The 21,672-nt window shown below is 47.0% G+C and overlaps 1 protein-coding gene across 1 annotated transcript in view; it reads left to right on the top strand.

Moving 5' to 3' along the window:
- Positions 1-21,217: 21,217 nt before the first annotated feature.
- The window catches only part of AZIN2 (antizyme inhibitor 2), a gene marked incomplete in the record, with an annotated part of 39,374 nt that continues 38,919 nt past the window's right edge, over positions 21,218-21,672 (top strand). The window contains 1 exon segment of the mRNA NM_001293722.1: positions 21,218-21,395. Coding sequence (NP_001280651.1) covers positions 21,291-21,395 — 105 coding nt within the window.

The following is a 21,672-nucleotide window of genomic DNA, read 5'->3' as shown; positions in this document are numbered from 1 at the left end:
ACTGGAAAAACCATAGCTTTGACTAGATGGACCTTTGTGGACAAAGTAATGTCTCTGCTCTTTAATATGCTGTCTAGGTTGCTCATAACTTTTCTTCCAAGGAGTAAGCATCTTTTAATTTCATAGCTGCAGTCACCATCTGCAGTGATTTTGGAGCCCAAGAAAATAAGGTCTGTCACTGTTTTCACTGTTTCCCCATCTATTTCCCATGATGTGATGGGACTGGATGCCATGATCTTCGTTTTCTGAATGTTGAGCTTTAAGCCAGCTTTTTCACTCTCCTCTTTCACTTTCAAGAGGCTTTTAGTTCTTCTTCACTTTCTGCCATAAGGGTGGTGTCATCTGCATATCTGAGGTTATTGATATTTCTCCTGGCGATCTTGATTCCAGCTTGTGCTTCATCCAGCCCAGCATTTCTCATGATGTACTCTGCATATAAGTTAAATAAGCAGGGTGACAATATACAGCCTTGACGTACTCCTTTTCCTATTTGGAACCAGTCTGTTGTTCCATGTCCAGTTCTAAATGTTGCTTCCTGACCTGCATATAGGTTTCTCAAGAGGCAGGTCAGGTGGTCTGGTATTCCCATCTCTTTAAGAATTTTCCACAAACTGTCTTGTTTGTGGAGAGAGACAAAAACCCTGTCTGAGTAAAGGATAAGGAAGACATTACACAGGTGCAGAAAGGCTTCTTGGAGTCAAAAATCAGGGGATAATTCCAGACCATAATGAGTCTTGTTCCTTCCAGAAGCCTTCACTTTGAGATCCATCTTGGCTCAGGTGTGCAGGCGCACCCAGGGGAGGGTCCCGAGACAAATTACCTGGGGGGTGGGGTGGCTGGGTGGGGGACACAGCAAGGTGATTGGCCTGAGGGAAGACAAAGATCTGAAAAAGTGCCCCTGTATAAAGGAGTTAAACTTTCCGAAGACAGACTCTTTCTGTGAACTTGCCCATGTGCCTTTCTACACATTCTTTTCTTTTCAATAAACCTTTTACTTTACCGTCTGCCTCCTTGCCTGAATTTGTTCTTGACTAGACAAGCAAGACTAGGGACCTTAGCCCTAACTGCTGGCTCCTGTGGTCCAGTGGTTACCCCTGGAAAATTGAGACCCTGGGACATTGAGGCCTGGGAAATTGAGACCCTGCTTCCAGTTACCACTCACTGCTGCTTGCTGCAAGCTGCTGTTTACTTCTGTATGTGTCCGAAATTAAGCCGGAGGGACAACACATGGCCGGTTCATGTGGCTTGGCTTCTCAGAGCAAAGTCGCTGGGTTCTTGGAGAGGGACTGTCTCAAGAGGGACTGTCTACAGAGTGAGCTTTCCAAGAGACTAAGGAAGAAGTTGCAAGGTTCCTTTTGGCCTTGTCTCAAAAGTCACCTGGGACACTTGTTGTATTCTGTCTCCAAGGTCAGCCCAGACTCAAGGGGAGGGGGCGTGACTTGTCCTCTTGATGCAGGAGTGATCAGGTCACATTGCAGAAGGCCCAGTGGGACGAGACATACTATGGGGGGCACAGTTGGACATAGCTGCCCAGATGCAGGGAGCGGAACCAATCCATTGCTCCCTGCTCTGCCCACGGAGAGAGGGACACACCTCCACCCTGTGAATAGCACCCTGGGTATGCTTAAAAGGTGTTTCCTGCCAGGTCCTGTGGGGAGCCAGCAGTCCTCCAAGCTTGGAAGGTGGAATACTTTTTGCCTTTTGTTCTCAGTCCTGGCTTCTGGTGTTAATCCTACCTTTCTGGATAAACAGAGAAGGTCCTGCCTGGTATCTTGTCCCACCAAGTTGCATTACCCTTTCTCTGCCAGTTACTGCACTTAGCACTTTATCTTAATCAGTCCTACACTCACCCTACTAGCTATCACCCATTTTACGGACAAGGGAGTCTTCTAGCCAAAGTCACATAGCCAGCAGGTGGTAGAGGAGGGACTCAGCACCCTGACCCCTAAGTCCATGCTCCAGGGGTCCAGAGATCCCAAAAAGCCTACTGGATGTTGGAAGCTTAGCCCTGTTTTTTCTCAAGGCTCTGCCAAGGGTGAGGCCAGTGTGCAGTGTGAGAGGGAGGGGCTGAACAGAGGTTCTCAGAGAGGCTTTCCTTCCAACCTTTGCCTGAGTGTTGGGGCTAGTTGGCAGGTGCGCTGTTTGGGTGAAAAGGGAGGAAACAAGAGAAGGAGAATCAGGATTTACCATCTTATTGAGTGTCCTCAACCAGTGAGATTTTCAGTGGCCTGGGATGGCAGCCCTGGACTCGGGCCCTTCTGTGTTTGTTGCCCTGGAGGCCCCTCTCTGTCCTAGAACCTCTGGGTGGAGATCTCTTTGAGCTCCCGAGGCCTGGGGATTCTGGATCTTGGAGTGATTTCTGGCACCAGTGGACAGGTCTCCCACCAGTGTCCAGCCTGCCTGCCCCACCACTTGGCTCCCTGGTGACCCCTACTTCCTATCATGCCCCACTTTCAAGTTCCCAGCACTTACTGTCTAGGCAAGCACTGAGTTCATATTCCGTGCTGTGCTGAGTCACTTCATTTGTGTCCAACTCTGTGTAACCCTGTGGACTGTAGCTGGCCAGGTCTTCCATCCCTGGGGGTTCTTCAGGCAAGAATTCTTGAGTGGGCTGCCATGCCCACCTCCAGGGGATCTTCCCAACCCAGGGGTTGAACACACATCTCCTGTGGCTCCTGCCTAGGAGGAAGATTCTTTGCCATGGAGCCACCAGGGAAGCCCTGAGCTCATACTGGGGACCCGTAAATAAATGAGATACAGGGACTTCCCTCGTGCTCCAGTGGTTAAGATTCTGCTTATACTGCAAGGGGTGAGGGTTCATTCCCTGGTCAGGGAACTAAGATCTTGCATGCCACATAGTGCTGCTAAAAAAAAAAAAAAAAAAAAAAAGAGAGAGAGAGAGAGAGACAGTCTCCGCCCTCAAACAGGTCACAGTTCGACAGGAGGAGAAACATGCAGAATTAACTGCCAGTTGTCAAGTATCAACTGAAAAAAAGCACAACCTGAAAGTTGAGAATTATGATTTATTCAGTGGACATACTGAGGACTAAAGCCTCTCAGATAGCTCTGAGGGACTGTTCTGAAGATCTAAGGGAGGAGACAGGACATATAGGGTTGCAAAAAAAATCCCCCAGGTAGTCAGAATATCAAATGATTAATGTTAATTAAAGAAAAAGCTAATAAATTTAGCACTTTCTTGTACATGGGAAGATGCAAGAGTCTGGGCTCCTTGAAATCATTCTTTTGAAATGCATCCTAACTGTCTAGGGCCAGGATCCTGTTTATCTCCATCCTGAATCCCCTCAGGGTACACGGTTGGGGTGGCTGCAGTGGCCGATGGCATGATGGCCTCAACACCCTTTGTTTACTGAAATGGCAGGCGACATTCTTTGTCCTCACCTGTCACAGGGCACACTGAAGAAGAGTAAGACTCGCACTGAGGTGAGAGTGCCTGACTCAGCAATGAAAAGGAACGAACCACTGACACACACAACCACGGGGATGAATCTCACAATCAGCATTCAGAACGCAAGAAGCCAGACACAAAGGAGTACAGGCGGTCCAACTCCACGTTTATGAAGTTCTAGATCGGCCACAACTGTGGGTCAGGTATAGATAGAAATAAGATCAGCGGTTGCTTGGGGGAGCGAGGATCCACCGTGAGGAGGCGTGAGGTGACGGCTGTTCTGAGGAACGTTCTGAGGATGCGGGGCATTGTGAGGGGATGGACACATTCCAAACCTCGACAGGAGTGTGAGCTTCAGGAGAATATTTGATTGTTAAAACTCATCAAAATGGGCTTGGGCTTCCTTGGTGGTCCAGTGGTTAATCTACCTGCCAAGGCAGGGGACACGGGTTCGATCCCTGGTCCGGGAAGATCGCACATGCTGTGGGGCAACTAAGCCCATTCACCACAGCTTCTGAGCCTGAGCTCTAGAACTACCGCAAGAGAAGCCCACGCACCACGATGAAGAGTAGCCCCGCTTCCCTGCAACAAGAGTAAGCCCAGTGAAGACCCAGCGCAGCCAAAAACAAATCAATAAATCACATCGAGGGTTAAATATATGTTAAAAATCTGATCAAACTGTATAGCTAACATCTGTGAATTTCATTCTATGGAAATTATACCTGTGATGGGCAGCTTTCAAAATAGCTCCCAGGGAGCCCTGCCTCCTCGTGTAATCCCTGCCTGCACATTGTATCAGGTTGGTCTGTGTAGTGACTAGAATGTGGCAGAAATGATGGCATGTCACTTTTGAGATTAGGTTATAAAAGATGCTAATGTTCTGTCCTGTACTTTCTTTCTTTTATTTTGCTTATTCTGTCCAGTGTTAGGCATCCCCTGGGAGAAATGCACAAGGCGAAGAACCCAAGCTTCCTGGCTGTGTAACTGAGCTTCCAGTAAGAGGATCCTTCAGCCTCGGTTAAAGCTCTCATTTGTTTGCAACCTTGGTTGACCACAAATTCATGAAAGACCCTGAGCCAGGCCACCCAGCTAAGCTGCCTCCTGATTGCTAAGCCTCAGAAACGGTGTGAAAGAATATATGTTTGCTGTTTGAAGCCATTACGCTTTGAGAGTTATTTTGTTTTGCAGATGTAAATGACAAATACAGTATTTCAACAAACTAAACACGTGGGAAGAACATCTTCTAAGGGCTCCTGGCCCAGAGAGCTTTCCCGGAGACCTTCAAGTGTTTTCTGTGACTCAGACTTCTGGGCTCCATCTCCACAGTGGGGAAAGGAGGGGCTTGAGCTCCGTCTAGACACCAGGAACTGGTGTCTCCAGAATAGCCACAGCCTCCACCCATGTCCACCGCAAGAGCCGGCTGCACACAGCGCCCAGGCCCACACTTGCAGAGCAGAGAGGACTCCAGAAATGCGCCCCACCCAACCTCACCCATGTGCACCTGCAGGGATCCACTCGGGGCTCAGAAGCTAACAGCAGCTACTATTTTTGGAACACTCTCTATGTGCCACGTGATGTGCAGAGCTGTGTGCATCTTTTAATTTACTCTTCTCAACAACCTTCTGCAGGAGATATTACTAAACCTGTTTCACAGTGGAGAGAACTGACGTTCAGAACACTCAAGCAAATTGCCGGGTCCATAGAGTTACTTCGGTGCGGCAGCTTTAGATTCAAATTCCGCTATGTTTAGGTCCCAAACTGGGAGACTAGAAAATAGAAGCTTCTGACCTGAAAATACTTTTATCATCCATTCCTTGTAAGAAGAAGAGACACAAGCTTCCATCAGAGAAAAGGGTGCCATCTCAACCTAGATTTCCCAGGGCAGAGATGTAAAGAGATTGCGGAGGATATCTGAGCCACCAAGAGTCTCAGAGATGGAGTCATGAAGAAGGGAACGTGGACCCAGAGAGGAAAGTGACTTTTCCAAGGGTTCTTGCCCAGTGCTCTTTGCACAGAACTGCCCTGTCCCTGACACACAAGAGGGGAATGGTTGCCATGTGGGGAAATAATACTGGGGTACAGGGTAGCTTTGGGGTGGGTGAAGCAGAGAAAAAGGGGAGCCAAGGTAATAGCAAAATGGGCATCTCAGTTTTGTCTTGGGTCATCCCCACCTTGGCTAGGGGATACATAAACCAGCATCACAGATTGTCCCACGGAGAGCCTGGGCGCCTCAGAGAACATCACAGAAAAGCTCCAAGACAGAGCCCAGGCCCGTGGCGCCACCTGCTGAAAGCACTGTGCCCTCGCTGCTGTGATTCATTCATTTAATAAATATTTATTGACGATCTGCTTTGTGCTAAATACTGTCTTAGGAGCTTAGGATAGTTCAGTGAACACAAGAGACTTGCCTTTATGAAGCTTAAAGTACATAGACTTAAATTCTAAGATTCTGGAAAGTGAAAGGTGCCATAAAAGAGGAAAAAGTATGAAGAGGGAAGAGGACCAAGAGTGACAACAGTGTGTGTAGAGGGGTGGGTTGAAATCTTTAAAAGGGTGGTTGGGGAGGCTCCCTTAAAAAGGTTTCATTTGAACTTTCAAAGACTTTAAGGAGGCGAGGGTACGTCACATCCGGAGTGAGACATTTGTGTATCTGGAGGAAGCACTCTCCAGGTGAAATACACCCTGATATATTTGGGGTGAAGGGGAATTGTGTCTGCAACTTACTCTCAGACAATCTAGAAAAAAATAAGTTATATAGATATACAATATTTATGTGTATATGCACATAGAAAAATATGCTTGTACAGAGAGAAAAAGAATGACAAAACTGTTAAAACGTTAATATTTGGGGAATCTGGATGAAGGAGGGCATCCAATTTTTAGGAGTTTTCTGTAAGAAATTCCAAAGTAGATATTTTTAAATAGATTTATACTATTAAAAGAAAAGCATTCCTGGCAGAGGGAGCAGCTTGTGTAAAGACCCTAAGATGAGAGCATGCCTGGACTTGTGAAGGAGACATTCAGGGTGCCAGCAAAGAAAATACAGATGGTCTCTCACTTATGATGGTTCAGCTTATAGTGTTTCAGCTTCACAATGGCGTGAAATCGATACACATTCAGTAGAAACCATACTTTGAATTTTGAAGTTTGATATTTCCCCAGGCTGCTGATATGCAGTACAATACTGTTTTGTGATGCTGGGCAGCAGCAGCCGCAGCTCCGGGTCAGCCACATGGTCACAAGGGTAAAGCACACATATACTTAGAACAATTCTGCACCCACACAGCCATTCTAATTTTCACTTTCAGTACAGTATTCAATAAATTATGTGATGTATTAAGCACTTGATTATAAAATAGGCTTTGCATTAGATGATTTTGCCCAACTGCAGGCTAATGTAAGTGCTCTGAGCCTGTTTAAGGTAGGCTAGGCTGAGTTACGATGTTTGGTAGGTTGGATGTATTAAATGCATTTTCAGCTCATGATATATTCAACTTGCAATGAGTTTATTGGAATGTAACCCCATCCTAAGTTGAGGACGATATGTGAAGGGAATGCATCAGTGTTTATTACCTGCCTAGCATGCATCCCTCTTCTTCAGGTAACAACACTCCTTTGGGGAGCTACCCCTGCCCCACTCTCCTTCCACATTCATCCTATCTCCCAGCTCGGGGGAGGGAGATGGCTGGAAATGAAGGTCCAGCCAATCAGACACATGCATATAAAGCAACAGGCCCAGGGAGACACAGTCCTGGGGTCCAGGGCTGGCAGATGGGGTGACAGCCTGCCTGAGGGGAAAGCCAGCCTCACTAAAGGCCCAGCTGAGACTTGAAGCAAAGTTTGGGTCTCAACTTTTATTCCTTGGTGGCTTAGATACATGAGGCAACAAATTCTTTTTCTGCTTGGGCCACTTTGAGTCGGAATTTTTCTTACAGAAAAATGTGTTGAGTGCCCCAAAGTGCTAGTGTCAGCCTTCTTAGGAAGGGGCGCTGAGGCGGAGACCTGAAAGATGAGCAGCAGGTGGTTGGAAGAAGAGTCAGGGACACTGGTCCAGGAAGAGGGACTGGCGAATAAGAAGGCCTCAGGAAAGGGAAGGGCGGAGCAGGAGATGCAGGAAGGCCCGGATGGTGGTGGCAGGGAGAGTGAGGAACCTGCAACTGGGTCCCCGATGCAGGGCTTCACAGGCTTGGCTAAGGATCTGGGACTTTCTCCCAAGAGCCATGGGAAGTCATTGCAGGGTTTAGAATGGGGATTGACAATTTACATTTGATGTTGTTTGTATTTTGATAAGAACACTCTGGTGGCACGGTGGGACTAGATTGGCAGAGGTAAGAGTAACGCAGGGGGATCTCTTAGAAAATTACTGCGGACCTCCAGGCTGATATGATGACAGCTTAGAGGGAGGTTGTGGCTATATAGGGCCTTTCCAGGTGGTGCAAGTGGTCAAGAACCCACTTGCCAATGCAGGAGACCCGGGTTCAACCCCTGTGTGGGGAATATCCCCTGGAGAAGGGCCTGGCAGCCCACTTCAGTATTCTTACCTGGAGAATCCTATGGACAGAGGAGCCTGGTGGGCTACAGCCCATGGGGTTGCAAAGAGTCAGACACAACTGAAGCAACTTAGCACACATGCATGCAGGTGGCTATATAGAGACTGGATGGATTTTGTGCCACTAGTCCTCAGAGATGGTCCCCATGAATCATGCCTCCCAATAGTCACGCCTTGTGTATTCTCATCCCACGTTGAATCTGGGACAGCTCTGCAGCCCACTTTAACCAATAAATGCAGAAGAAGTGATGCTATGCCTCTCAAAGGCAGGAGGTCTGGTGTCTCTGCTATAGAGGACTCTGCTACATGGCATCTGTGAAGGGGTTTACCCAAAGAATGCAGGCCTTCTCATAGACATCAGGCAGGGCTGGAAGCCTCAGTGGAGGTTTAGTCACTAAGTTGTGTCCAACTCTTGCGACCCCATGGACAGAGGAGCCTGGCAGGCTACAGTCCATGGGATTCTCCAGGCAAGAATATTGGAGTGGGTTGCCATTTCCTTCTCCAGGGGATCTTCCCAATCCAGGCATTGAACCTGGGTCTCCTGCATTGTAGGTGGGTTCTTTACCAACTGAGCTACAAGGGAAGCCTCAGAGACAGAGGCAAATACTTTCTGGCTCCCTCTGGAGAGGATTTCACTGACCCTGGCTTTGACTTATTACTTGACCACAGTCTCTGGTTGGTCAATTAACTGGAGGTGTATGGATGCTCTGTGATTCTATTGGCTGCGGGGCAGGGGAGCAGGAACCCTGAGGCACAGACATGGCTACCTGGCTATTCTGGGGGCGAGGGAGCAGTTTTCAAGGGGAGGCCATGGCACTACAGCAGTTTAGGAAGAAGCCCAACTTGGGTCAGGCTTCCACGACTCAGTACCCAGCACATCGGCGCTGCCCCTGTGCAATCCCATGGGGCTGGAATGGAATTCCATTACCCATCCACCCATCCCCTCACACTGAGCCTTTGACCCCTGCTGGGTGATCCTCGGCTCAGGTCCCAAAACGTTCCTGTGGAGCTGCCTCTCCCATCCTGTTCCAGCAGTGTTGCTCTGACACAGTTTTAGTTCTTGACACAGTTTAGGTTTTCTCCACTAGTCCCCTGCACACCCCGGCTCAGGGTAATAATACTAACAGCTGCTACTTAGAATGCATATACTAATGTATGTGTCAGATGCTAGGCAAGGGCTTTATGAAAAATAATTTTATTTATTTAGGTTGCACTGGGTCTTCATTGCTACAAGAGGACTTCCTCGAGTTTTAGCGAGCAGGGGCTACTCTTCGTCGTGGTGTGCAGGCTTCTCATTGCAGTGGCTTCTCCTGTTGCGGAGCACAGGCCCTAGGCTCGCGGGCTTCAGTAGCTGCAGCACTTGGGCTCAGGAGTTGTGACTCATGGGCTTAGTTGCTCCTCGGCATGTGGAAACTTCCTGGACCAGGGATTGAACCTGTGTCCCCTGCATTGGCAGGCAGATTCTTACCCACTGCACCACCAGCAAAGCCCTAAGCAAGAGTTTTTATAAGTTCATGACATCAATTCTAGGAAGTAGTTACTCTTATGCCCATTTTACAGATGGATAAAGTTTATTTATTTTATTTTCAGTCGCTCAGTCGTGTCCGACTCTTTGTGACCCCACGAATCGCAGCACGCCAGGCCTCCCTGTCCATCACCATCTCCCAGAGTTCACTCAGACTCACGTCCATCGAGTCAGTGATGCCATCCAGCCATCTCATCCTCTGTCGTCTCTTCTCCTCCTGCCCCCAATCCCTCCCAGCATCAGAGTCTTTTCCAATGAGTCAACTCTTCGCATGAGGTAGCCAAAGTACTGAAGCTTCAGCTTTAGCATCATTCCTTCCAAAGAAATCCCAGGGCTGATCTCCTTCAGAATGGACTGGTTGGATCTCCTTGCAGTCCAAGGGACTCTCAAGTCTTCTCCAACACCACAGTTCAAAAGCATCAATTCTTTGGCGCTCAGCCTTCTTCACAGTTCAACTCTTACATCCATACATGACCACAGGAAAAACCATAGCCTTGACTAGATGGACCTTTGTTGGCAAAGTAATGTCTCTGCTTTTGAATATACTGTCTAGGTTGGTCATAACTTTTCTTCCAAGGAGTAAGCGTCTTTTAATTTCATGACTGTGGTCACCATCTGCAGTAATTTTGGAGCCCCCCAAAATAAAGCCTGACACTGTTTCCACTGTTTCCCCATCTATTTCCCATGAAGTGATGGGACTGGATGCCATGATCTTCGTTTTCTGAATGTTGAGCTTTAAGCCAACTTTTTCACTCTCCTCTTTCACTTTCATCAGGAGGCTTTTTAGCTCTTCACTTTCTGCCATAAGGGTGATGTCATCTGCATATATGAGGTTATTGATATTTCTCCTGGCAATCTTAATTCCAGCCTGTGTTTCTTGCAGTCCAGCGTTTCTCATGATGTACTCTGCATAGAAGTTAAATAAGCAGGGTGACAATATACAGCCTTGATGTACTCCTTTTCCTATTTGGAACCAGTCTGTTGTTCCATGTCCAGTTCTAACTGTTGCTTCCTGACCTGCATACAGGTTTCTCAAGAGGCAGGTCAGGTGGTCTGGTATTCCCATCTCTTTCAGAATTTTCCACAGTTTATTGTGATCCACACAGTCAAAGGCTTTGGCATAGTCAATAAAGCAGAAATAGATGTTTTTCTGGAACTCTCTTGCTTTTTCCATGATCCAGCGGATGTTGGCAATTTGATCTCTGGTTCCTCTGCCTTTTCTAAAGCCAGCTTGAACATCAGGGAGTTCATGGTTCACATATTGCTGAAGCCTGGCTTGGAGAATTTTGAGCATTACTTTACTAGCATGTGAGATGAGTGCAATTGTGCGGTGGTTTGAGCATTCTTTTGCATTGCCTTTCTTTGGGATTGGAATGAAAACTGACCTTTTCCAGTCCTGTGACCACTGCTGAGTTTTCCAAATTTGCTGGTATATTGAGTGCAGCACTTTCACAGCATCATCTTTTAGGATTTGAAACAGCTCAACTGGAATTTCATTACTTCCCTAGCTTTGTTCATAGTGGTGCTTTCTAAGGCCCACTTGACTTCACATTCCAAGATGTCTGGCTCTAGATGAGTGATCACATTATCATGATTATCTGGGTCGTGAAGATCTTTTTTGTACAGTTCTTTCTTGTATTCTTGCCGCCTGTTCTTAATATCTTCTGCTTCTGTTAGGTCCATACCATTTCTGTCCTTTATCGAGCCCATCTTTGCATGAAATGTTCCCTTGTTATCTCTAATTTTCCTAAAGAGATCGCTAAAGCAGGGTGGGGCAAAAACCTATCTGGGCTAGCCGAATGGCTATTCAGTTTCTAAGTAACAAGAGAACAAAATTTGTGGGTATATAGGTTTTGCTCCATTTCCTGGGTGCACACTCACTGGCTCTGTGACCTTGGCTGGTGGCTCAGGTGGTAAAGAATCTGCCTGCACTGCAGGAGACCCAGGTTTAATCCCTGGGTCGGGAAGATCCCCTGGAGAAGGGAATGGCAATCCACTCCAGTATTCTTGCCTGGAGAATTCCACAGACAGAGGATCCTGGCAGGCTACAGCATTGGATATGACTGAGCAACTAACACTTTAACTTTCAAAGTGAGGCTCACACAAAATAAATAACTTTGCCAAGGTCACACAGCCAGTGAGTGTGGCCCCAGGAAATGGAGCAAAGCTTATATACACACAAAGTTTATTCTTTTGTTACTTAGAAACTGTACAGCTCTTTGGCTAGCCCAGGTAGGTTTTTGGCCCACTCTACTTCCATACCAGAGAAGGGATAGGGGTAAGAGCCGATTAGATTTTTCAAGGGTACATAGTTTTGACCCCTTTGCCTGCTGTACTTCAAGTTCATTTAGGGCAGGGGTTCTCAAAGTCTGGTTCCTGGACTGGCAGCATCCGCATCACCTGGGAAATGGTCAGGAAATTGTCAGAGTGCATATTCTCAGGCCCACCTCAGGCTTACTGAATCAGAAACTCTAGGGCGGGCCCCAGAAATCTGTTATTTAGCAAGACTTCCAGGTGCTTCTGATACACACTCATTTGTGAACCGTTGAAGAATGCAGAAGAATCAACAGCCTTTCCATTCTTCTCCCAGGGGGCTCTGGCGACAGCAGCTGGCCAAAGCGAAAATTTTCATCTGAGTATTTTTTATTTTTAATTTGGTTGTTGTTGTTGCTTTCTCATCACGTTTGTTAGAAATGACTCAGGGCTGGCTTGAGAGATAGTGTGTGAATCCTTAATTGTTGCACACTATTACTATTATTTTTCACATTTGTGTTCAGCCTAAAAGAGAGTGAAAATAAACGTATAGAAATCCAAAGGACCAAATTCAGCATCTTAGCATCCTGTCTGTCTATGGAAGGGCTGTGACTATAACCCCACATTCAGTCCACAGATTCAGGCTTTGCCTCCTTGGTGCCCAGTCCCAGGCTGGGCTCTGAGGCACACATTGGGTCTCTTTCCTGCCTGACTCTGTGTCAGGGGCACAGACAACTCACTAATTAGAATTTGGGGGTTCCGAGACTTGGGGTTCAGAGTCTGCTCCAACACAACTCTGGGCTGCACCATTTCAAGTTCCTTACCAGCACATAGCCCTGAGTTTGAGTCAGGTTCTGCCACTTACCAATTGTGTGATCTTGAACAAATCACCTGGCCTCTCTGGGCTTCAGGTTCCTCCACTGAGAAATGAGAGTAATAATTTCTACCTTGCTGGCTTGTTGTGAGGATGGAGGAAATGTATGTAGCATAGTGATGCCATTCATTAGCTGTGTGACCTAGAGCAAGTTTGTTAGTCTCTCAAGCTTGTTTTCTGCGCTGCAATACCCATAGCATGAATTTACAACAACGCTGCAGGATAGTAATTACTAGTAGTAAAATGTTAGTAGAATGTTAGCTCAGTTCAGTTCAGTTCAGTCACTCAGTCATGTCCGACTCCTTGCGACCCCATGGACTGCAGCACACCAGGCTTCCCTGTCCATCATCAACTCCTGGAGCTTGTTCAAACTTATGTCCATTGTGTCTGTGATGCCATCCAACCATCTCATCCTCTGTCATCCCCTTCTCCTCCTGCCTTCAATCTTTCCCAGCATCAGAGTCTTTTCCAATGAGTCGGTACTTTGCATCAGGTAGCCAAAGTATTGGAGTCTCAGCTTCAGCATCAGTCCTTCCAATGAATATTCAGAACTGATTTCCTCTAGAATTGACTGGCTGGATCTTCTTGCAGTCCAAGGGATTCTCAAGTTTTCTCCAATAGCACAGTTCAAAAGCATCAATTCTTTGGCACTCAGTTTTCTTTATAGTCCAACTCTCACATCCATACATGACTACTGGAAAAACCATAGCCTTGACTAGACGGACCTTAGTTGGCAAAGTAATGTCTCTGCTGTTTGATATGCTGTCTAGGTTGGTCATAACTTTCCTTCCAAGGAGTAAGCGTCTTTTAATTTCATGGCTGCAGTCACCATCTGCAGTGATTTTGGAGCCCCCAAAAGTAGAGTCTCTCTGTTTCCACTGTTTCCCCATCTATATGCCATGAAATTAAAAGACACTTACTCCTTGGAATGAAAGTTATGACCAAATTAGATAGCATATTAAAAAGCAGAGTCATTACTTTGCCAACAAAGGTCCATCTAGTCAAGGCTATGGTTTTTCCAGTAGTCATGTATGGATGTGAAAGTTGGACTGTGAAGAAAGCTGAGTGCCAAAGAATTGATGCTTTTGAACTGTGGTGTTGGAGAAGACTCTTGAGAGTCCCTTGGACTGCAAGGAGATCCAACCAGTCCATTCTAAAGGAGATCAGTCCTGGGTGTTCTTTGGTAGGACTGATGCTAAAGCTGAAACTCCAATACTTTGGCTACATCATGCGAAGAGTTGACTCATTGGAAAAGATCCTGATGCTGGGAGGGATTGGGGGCAGGAGGAGAAGGGGACGACAGAGGATGAGATGGCTGGATGGCATCACTGACATGATGCACATGAGTTCGGGTGAACTCCGGGACTTGGTGATGGACAGGCAGGCCTGGCGTGCTGCAATTCATGGAGTCACAAAGAGTCAGACATGACTGAGTGACTGAACTGAACTGAACTGATAATAAAGCTACTATTGTTATTATTGGAGCACAGAAGATGGCCAATAAATGGTGGTTACTGTTAGTTTCTGTCTTTTAAAAATATATTTTATTTATTTATTTACTTGGCTGTAAATACACTCAAGTCTTAGCTGTAGTGCAAGGGCCTAGTTGCCCCATGGGCTTTAGGGTCTTAGTTCCTCAGACCTATATCCCCTACATTTGGAAAGTGGATTCTTAGCCACTGGACCACCAGGAAGTCTTGTTACTTTCCGTCTTAATGTGAAGACATCTTTGACCTAACAATGCCTATGGCTGCTTTCAGCTTTTGGCTTCTAGTTACTTAAGGGTCTCCATCTCACTAATGCCTTTGGGGAGTTTGCAGTGCTAACTTGGGGTTAGCAAAGCACCAGCCTTTTCTGCCAATTCATCTTGTGTCTGACTCTGAGTTCCAACCTTTCTTAGTCTCCTGCTATTTGCCCTTGGCTTGGTCTCAGAATCCTTTGTTTTCAGCATTCATGCCCCATTCCTGGGGTCCATCTCACAGACATAATATCAGTCAGGCCAGAATTAAGTCTCAGCTCTGTACTCACCAGATAATGGATTTAATCACAATTTTCTCATCTGTAATATGGGACTAATGATGCCTATCTTGCAGGGTTGTCTAAAGATTAAATGTGACATATATTCAGCAGGGTGTCTGTCACAAAATTGGTGCTCAATATATGTTATTTACTTCCCTGTCAGCTTTCCCTGTAAATCCCATAGTTATTCTGAGCTGGTGTATCTGTAAAAGGAGAAAATAACCTTTCCTACTTGTGGCAGAGATTGCCAGTCTCCACCCAATATCCAGTCTCCCTTTCTTCTTTACTATCTTGACTTTAATGGGAGTGGGAGGAAGCAACAATGTACCCAACTAAAAACTAGACCTTCCCACCCCCTTTGCAGCTAGGTGGCACCCTGTATCTATATTTTGCCAACAATATTAAAAGCAATATTGGAGTGCTGGTATGGTTTGAATTGTGTCCGCACAAAAGATAAGTTAAAGTTCTAATCCTCAGGATCACAGAATATGACTCTATTTTGAAACAAGGTCTTTACACCGGTAATCTAGTTTTAATGAGGTCATTTGGGTGGGCCCTAATCTAATATGACTGGAGTCCTTATTAAAAGGGGTAATTTGGTCACAGAGACCGACATGTACACAGGGAAAATGATATGAAGACACAGGGAGAAGAAAATAGCCATGTGACCTCAGCGAAGCAACTGTAAGCCAAGGGGCACTAGGGACTGCCAGTGGACACCAGAAGCTCTTAATAGAAGGGGCAAGGAAGGGCTCTTCCTTAGAATTAGCAGAGAGAGCATGGTGCTGCCAACAGTTTGATTTTGTTATTCTAGCCTCCAGAACTGTGAGACAATAAACATCTGTTGTTTTAAGCCACCCAGAGTTTGGTACGTTCTTATGGCTATCCTTGGAAAATTGGCATGTGTAGAATTTGGGGGTGACTGCTTCCTCCTGCCTGGAATGTACAGGATTGGTGTTTAAAAATATTTAACAATAAATATAAAGATGGGCACTGATCAACCAGAAAGGACACTGGCCATGAATAATTTGGTTACATTCATGTATACTGGTTAAATACGAGTCCTACAAATGTGGCTGGAGCTCTTGCAGCCATTTTGAACCATGAGGTTCGAAGCCAGGCAGAACTGAAGGAAAGGAGGCACTTTCATTCCTGCTGACTTTGTGGAGCTTCCATACCAGATTTGGACTGCCTACCTCATATATTCGGAGAAGGGAATGGCAACCCACTCCAGTACTCTTGCCTGGAAAATCCCACGGACGGAGGAGCCTGGTAGGCTGCAGTCCATGGGGTCGCGAAGAGTCGGACATGACTGAGTGACTTCACTTTCACTTTCACCTCATATATTACATGCATAGTAGAGTAAACCTGTTGTTCATGGTTCTAGTGCATTTGACATTTCTGTTTTCCTCACCCAAACTTAAATTTATCTGACATCCAATCCCATAAAGTACTGGGAAGCCCAAATAAAATGATGAACAGGAAAGCATTTTACAAACTCTTCAGTTCTAGGCACACCTCAGTTTGGTTCAGTTCAGTCACTCAGTTGTGTCGGACTCTTTGCGACCCCATGAATCGCAGCACGCCAGGCCTCCCTGTCCATCACCAACTCCCGGAGTTCACCCAAACTCATGTGCATCACGTCGGTGATGCCATCCAGCCATCTCATCCTCTGTTGTCCCCTTCTCCTCCTGCCCCCAATCCCTCCCAGCATCAGAGTCTTTTCCAATGAGTCAACTCTTTGCATGAGGTGGCCAAAGTATTGGAGTTTCAGCTTTAGCATCAGTCCTTCCAAAGAACACCCAGGACTGGTCTCCTTTAGAATGGACTGGTTGGATTTCCTTGTGGTCCAAGGGACTTGCAAGAGTCTTCTCCAGCATCACAGTTTAAAAGCATCAATTCTTCAGCGCTCAGCCTTCTTCACAGTCCAACTTTCATATCCATACATGACTATTGGAAAAACCATAGCCTTGACTAGACGGACCTTTGTTGGCAAAGTAATGTCTCTGCTTTTTAATATGCTGTCTAGGTTGGTCATAACTTTCCTTCCAAGGAGTAAGCGTCTTTTAATTTCATGGCTGCAGTCACCATCTGCAGTGACTTTGGAGCCCAAAAAAATAAAGTCTGACACTGTTTCCCCATCTATTTCCCATGAATTGATGGGACCGGATGCCATGATCTTCGTTTTTTGAATATTGAGCTTTAAGCCAACTTTTTCACTCCTTTCACTTTCATCAAGAGGCTTTTAGTTCCTTTTCACTTTCTGCCATAAGGGTGGTGTCATCTGCATATCTGAGGTTATTGAGATTTCTCCCAGCAATCTTGATTCCAGCTTGTGCTTCTTCCAGCCCAGCGTTTCTCATGATGTACTCTGCATATAAGTTAAATAAGCAGGGTGACAATATATAGCCTTGATGTACTCCTTTTCCTATTTGGAACCAATCTGTTGTTCGATAGGCACACATAAGGCATTTTTATTACCGAGTGTTTGTGAATACAATTACAACTGATTTAAGCAGAACAGGTTGAAATTGACTTATACAATGATCAAAGTCTCTTTGTCCTGCTTCAGCAATATGTTTTTGAGGGCTCTGCATAGCATGCATTGATAACAGTGGCACAAGAGCCACCAGATTTCAGCCTGGATGCCAGCAGAATGGCTGGCTGACATTTTTTGAGCTGGAGCCCAAATACTCAGCCACTGGTTGGCAGTTAAGCATGAAGGTGAAGGGTCAGGTCAGATGGGTTTAAGCCTAGGCTCCACCCTGACTTGTTGTGTGACCCTGAGTAAGTTACTGACTTCTTTGAATCTCAGACTCTTTATCTGTAAAATGGGGACAATTATAGCCCTATGACATAGGGTTGTCATGGTGATTCAGTAACATCATATACCTAGTAGGGTAAAGATAAATCCACAGTGTATTTGTATCCAGTTCAGGAGATGGTTTTTCTGCTCTGACTACGAACCCTTAACAGATTTCAAATGGACAGATTGGATTATGGTTTGTTTCTTTTTATCTTTATTGGTTCATTCAGTTAGCACATTGAATGTGTCTATTACATGCCTACTGTATACCAGGTGATGAAAAGAGCTAGTGAGGCAAACTTAGACCATGGCATCATAAAGCCAGCTCAACAATGATTTTTTAAAAAGTAGAGACAGTTCGTTTGGGTGCCCCTCCCTCCTCTTACTGTCATCTTTTCTTGAGGGCTCCCTTTGAGGTTTCTGCCATGGCCATCCTGGTCTACTCCTTCCCAGTCAGTAGATGCTTATTCTTAGCAGGACTTCAGTCACTAATTCATACTATGGTGCAAATGGCTACAGATCTCTCAAGGAATGGATCTGCCAAAAGACCCCTCTGGTAAAAGTGACTGCTTTCTGAAAGGCTTTTCCTAGTATAGAAAGCATGAGTGTTCCAGGCAGAAAGGCCTACAGATATCATTCAGTGTGAATGCTCTCAGTTCACAGGGGGAAATCAAACCAGGCAGACATGACCCTGGTCTCAGCAGGATGGTCCAACCAAGGACATCCATCAGTTATGCAGCCATGCTAGGTGGGGAGCAGAAAATGGTTCTTCCAGACTTCAACGTTCTGTACCATCTGTGTGCTAAGGATGCCTTGATTAGGTTGTGCAGGGTGCCCTAGGGAGATACTGATGCAGAACAAGAAGTGCCTCTGACTTTCAGACAAGGAAGCAACCTAAAAGTCCACTGATGGAGGAATAGATAAAGAAGATATATACAACAGAGTATTACTCAACCATTAAAAAGAATGAAATAATACCATTTGCAGCAACATGTATGGACTGAGAGATTGTTATACTGAGTGAAGTAAATCAGAGAAGGAGAAATGTCAAATGACATCCCTTGTATATGGAATCTGAAAAGAAATGATATAAATGAACTTAGTTATAAAAACAGAGACTCACAGACTTAGAGAATGAATTTATGGTTGCCAGGGTGAAAAAAATGGGGAAGGGGTAGTTAGAGTGTGTGGAATGGACATGTACAAATTGCTGTATTTAAAATGGATAACCAACAAGGACCTACTGTGTAGCACATGGAACCCTTGCTCAATATTATGTGGCAGCCTGGATGGGAAGGGAGTTTGGTTGAGAATGGATACATGTATAGGTAAGGCTGAGTCCCTATACTATTCACCTGAAATTATCACAACATTGTTTGTTAACTGAATATATCCCAATATAAAACAAGTTCATGTATATAAAAAAAGAAGTGCCTCTGACTTTCAAGAAGCCTATAGCCTGACAACGGGATGTGAGCACATACGTTATACCAAAAGCTCTTTGGCCACACTGATTTGACATGCTGCCTTCCCTGTGTACCAAACTCTCCAACATGCACAAGCCTGTTCTAAACTCTATTCTGTTCTACCACTGCCTTTTCCTGCACCAGCACCGTGCTGCTTTAAAGACCATGTGTGTGTGTAAAGTCGCTCAGTTGTGTCCGACTCTTTGCGACCCCGTAGACTGTAGCCCACCAGGCTCCTCTGTCCATGGGATTCTCCAGGCAAGAATACTGGAGTGGGTTGCCATTTCCTTTATAAAATACTTTGCTATCTTGTAGAAGACATCCTCTTCTTTTTTCAAGAATGTCTTGGCTGTTCTAGTACAATTACAGTTTCAGATGAACGTTTCAGTTCGATTTTGAATAGCAGAGATATTGAATCTTCCTCAGCACTCTTGTTTATGCCAGGTTCTGGGCACTCTGAGGAGGCAGGCACTCAGTTCCTGCTCTTGGGAGCTCTCAAACCAACCGGGCAGTGTAACCAAACAAGCAGTGTAAAACAACAGGAATCTCATGCTATAAGATGAGGAAACAAAAGCGGAAAAAGGAGTCCACCCAGAGGTAAGTGCTGTGAATTCCGTTGCTTCTCCAAGCTAGGAAAGTCTTGGTAGGCTCAACGGGGGAGGTGACATACTGTAATTTGATAGATGCTCAGGAGCAGGAGTTCATTAGATATAAAAGAAGAAACTCTTTTGAGAAAGTCAGAGAACGCTATTTGGAGAGAGGGACACATTTTACTTGAGAAGTGAGTAGGAGTTTGCCCGATTCAGATGGGATGAAGGGAGGGATTGCCCTGAGCTGGGAAAATGACAAGAAGCATCGTTGAAGACGTTTCATCTGGGTTTTGAATTGGAGGATGCTGGAAGAGACAAATGAAAAGGACTTGATGAGAAAAGTAATACAAGCAGATGACATTTGGCCTGGGCTTCCAGGGACGAGTGGGCAGTTCACCAGATCAGAGAAGAGAGGCATCGTCAGAAGAGGCTTCTCAGAGCGAATAGTAAATCTGGCTTTCTGCCCATTCTCTAAGACCCAAGATCCAGGAGCTAAGGGTCCCATGGCGTAGACGCTCAGGATTCTGAGCTGGCGGTCCTGCAGTACCGATTTACCAGCGTAGGGGAGTCGCGGAGGGGTCTCCGTGGGACTGAGGCTCAGGTTTGCGAAGCTGACTAGCAGAGTTGAAGGCTTTATGTCGGAATCGACCAATGGGACGGCGGCACCCCGTTGCCAGGGCTACGGAGGGGGCCGCAGAGTGGAGGCGGGGCTTGTGTGCCAGGGGTGGGGTCTGGGCGGGGCTTATATAAGTGGGTGGCGGGTGGAAGGCGGGGCGTGGGGGGGGTCGGTGGCTGCTGGGCGGGCGGGGCGCAGGCCGCGGGGCCCGAGCCGGGGGGAGCGAGCGAGCGGAGGCGCCGAGGATCCGATTCACTCGCTGGGGAGACCTATGGGCCGAAGCCGTGTAAATGCGTTTTAAGGCGAGTGCTGGGAGACCCTCGGGGATCCTCGGGAGCGGGCGCTCTCGGCTCTGGTGCTGACCTGCTCCCTGGCTACTCTTGCCTTCTCTCAGCAGGGGCCTCGGCTCCGCAACTGCCACTCCTCGGGGTGTTGCACAGGTTTCGAGGTCACCGGCGACCCCCCCTAGCAGCGCGCCTGGCTCTGGCCCCCGCGAAGGAGCACGGGGCTTGGTAAGGGGGTTTTGTGGGGGCGGGACCTCGGCTCTGCACTCAGGAGGGCTCACCAGGACAGAACCTCAGTCCGCGGCCCCCACCCACATGTGACGCTCCTATGCATGCTTAGAATCCTAGCACGTCAGGACCAGCCCGCCCCCGACTTTACAAACGGTGAAACTAGCCTCTGAGAGAGGGTCGGCCATATCCAGGGTTAGAGAGCTGAGACTCCTTGGTGGGGCCACCTGCAGCCCCTTTAAGTGGGCGTGGTCCTGATAGGGGGCGCACCTGGAAACTTCTCCCCCCGGTTGTCCTGCCCTTTCCCTCTCATTCTTTCCCTTTTAACCAAAACCCTAATTTCAGAACTGGAAAGGATCGCCAAAGCAATTCATCCATTTTACAGATGGGGAAACTGAGGCTCGGAGAGGCAATGACACCTAGGCATATAATACCCAGTCCCAGGCCAGAAGTCCTGATCGTCCTCACTTTCCCCAGTGAGCCTAAGTTCCCCAGGCTTGTGCTGGGGGCAGGGTGTGACAGAACTGGGTGCCCTGGCTTGGGGAGGGGCGGGGCGCAGCTGAGGCCAGTGCCCCAGCCGTCCCTCACTCTCCTCCCGCAGTGTATTGCATACTTTCTAAGGCGGCCGGAGGCAGCGGCAACACCATCCAGCCCATCGGGTTCTCCCCCTCGGCATGGCTGGCTACCTGAGAGAAACGGACTTTGTGATGGTGGAGGAGGGTTTCAGCACCCGAGACCTGCTGGAGGAGCTCACTCTGGGGGCCTCACAGGCCACCGCGGTGAGGGTCTGGGGTGGGGGCGGGACCTCCATTCTCATAGCAGGCTCGGCTGCCCCCTAGGGCCCTCATCTGCTTCTTTTCACTCATTTGGTATTCAGTCCTTGCTGTTTGCAAGAGAGGGGCTCATTTTATCTGCAAATTCCTGGTCCTTGCCCCAGTCCTGCCCCTCCTGTGTCCTCCACTTTCATGAACAACACTACCGTCATCTACACAGCCCTCTAAGTCAGAAACCTGGGAATCCTCACTTTCTCTCCTACACCTGGGCACCACCAAGTTC

This window comes from Ovis aries, chromosome 2 (genome assembly GCF_016772045.2).
Source record: "Ovis aries strain OAR_USU_Benz2616 breed Rambouillet chromosome 2, ARS-UI_Ramb_v3.0, whole genome shotgun sequence".
NCBI classification, from domain to species: Eukaryota; Metazoa; Chordata; class Mammalia; order Artiodactyla; family Bovidae; genus Ovis; species Ovis aries.
Note: the sequence above shows the minus strand (reverse complement) of the source record. Positions and strands in the feature narration are given on the sequence as shown.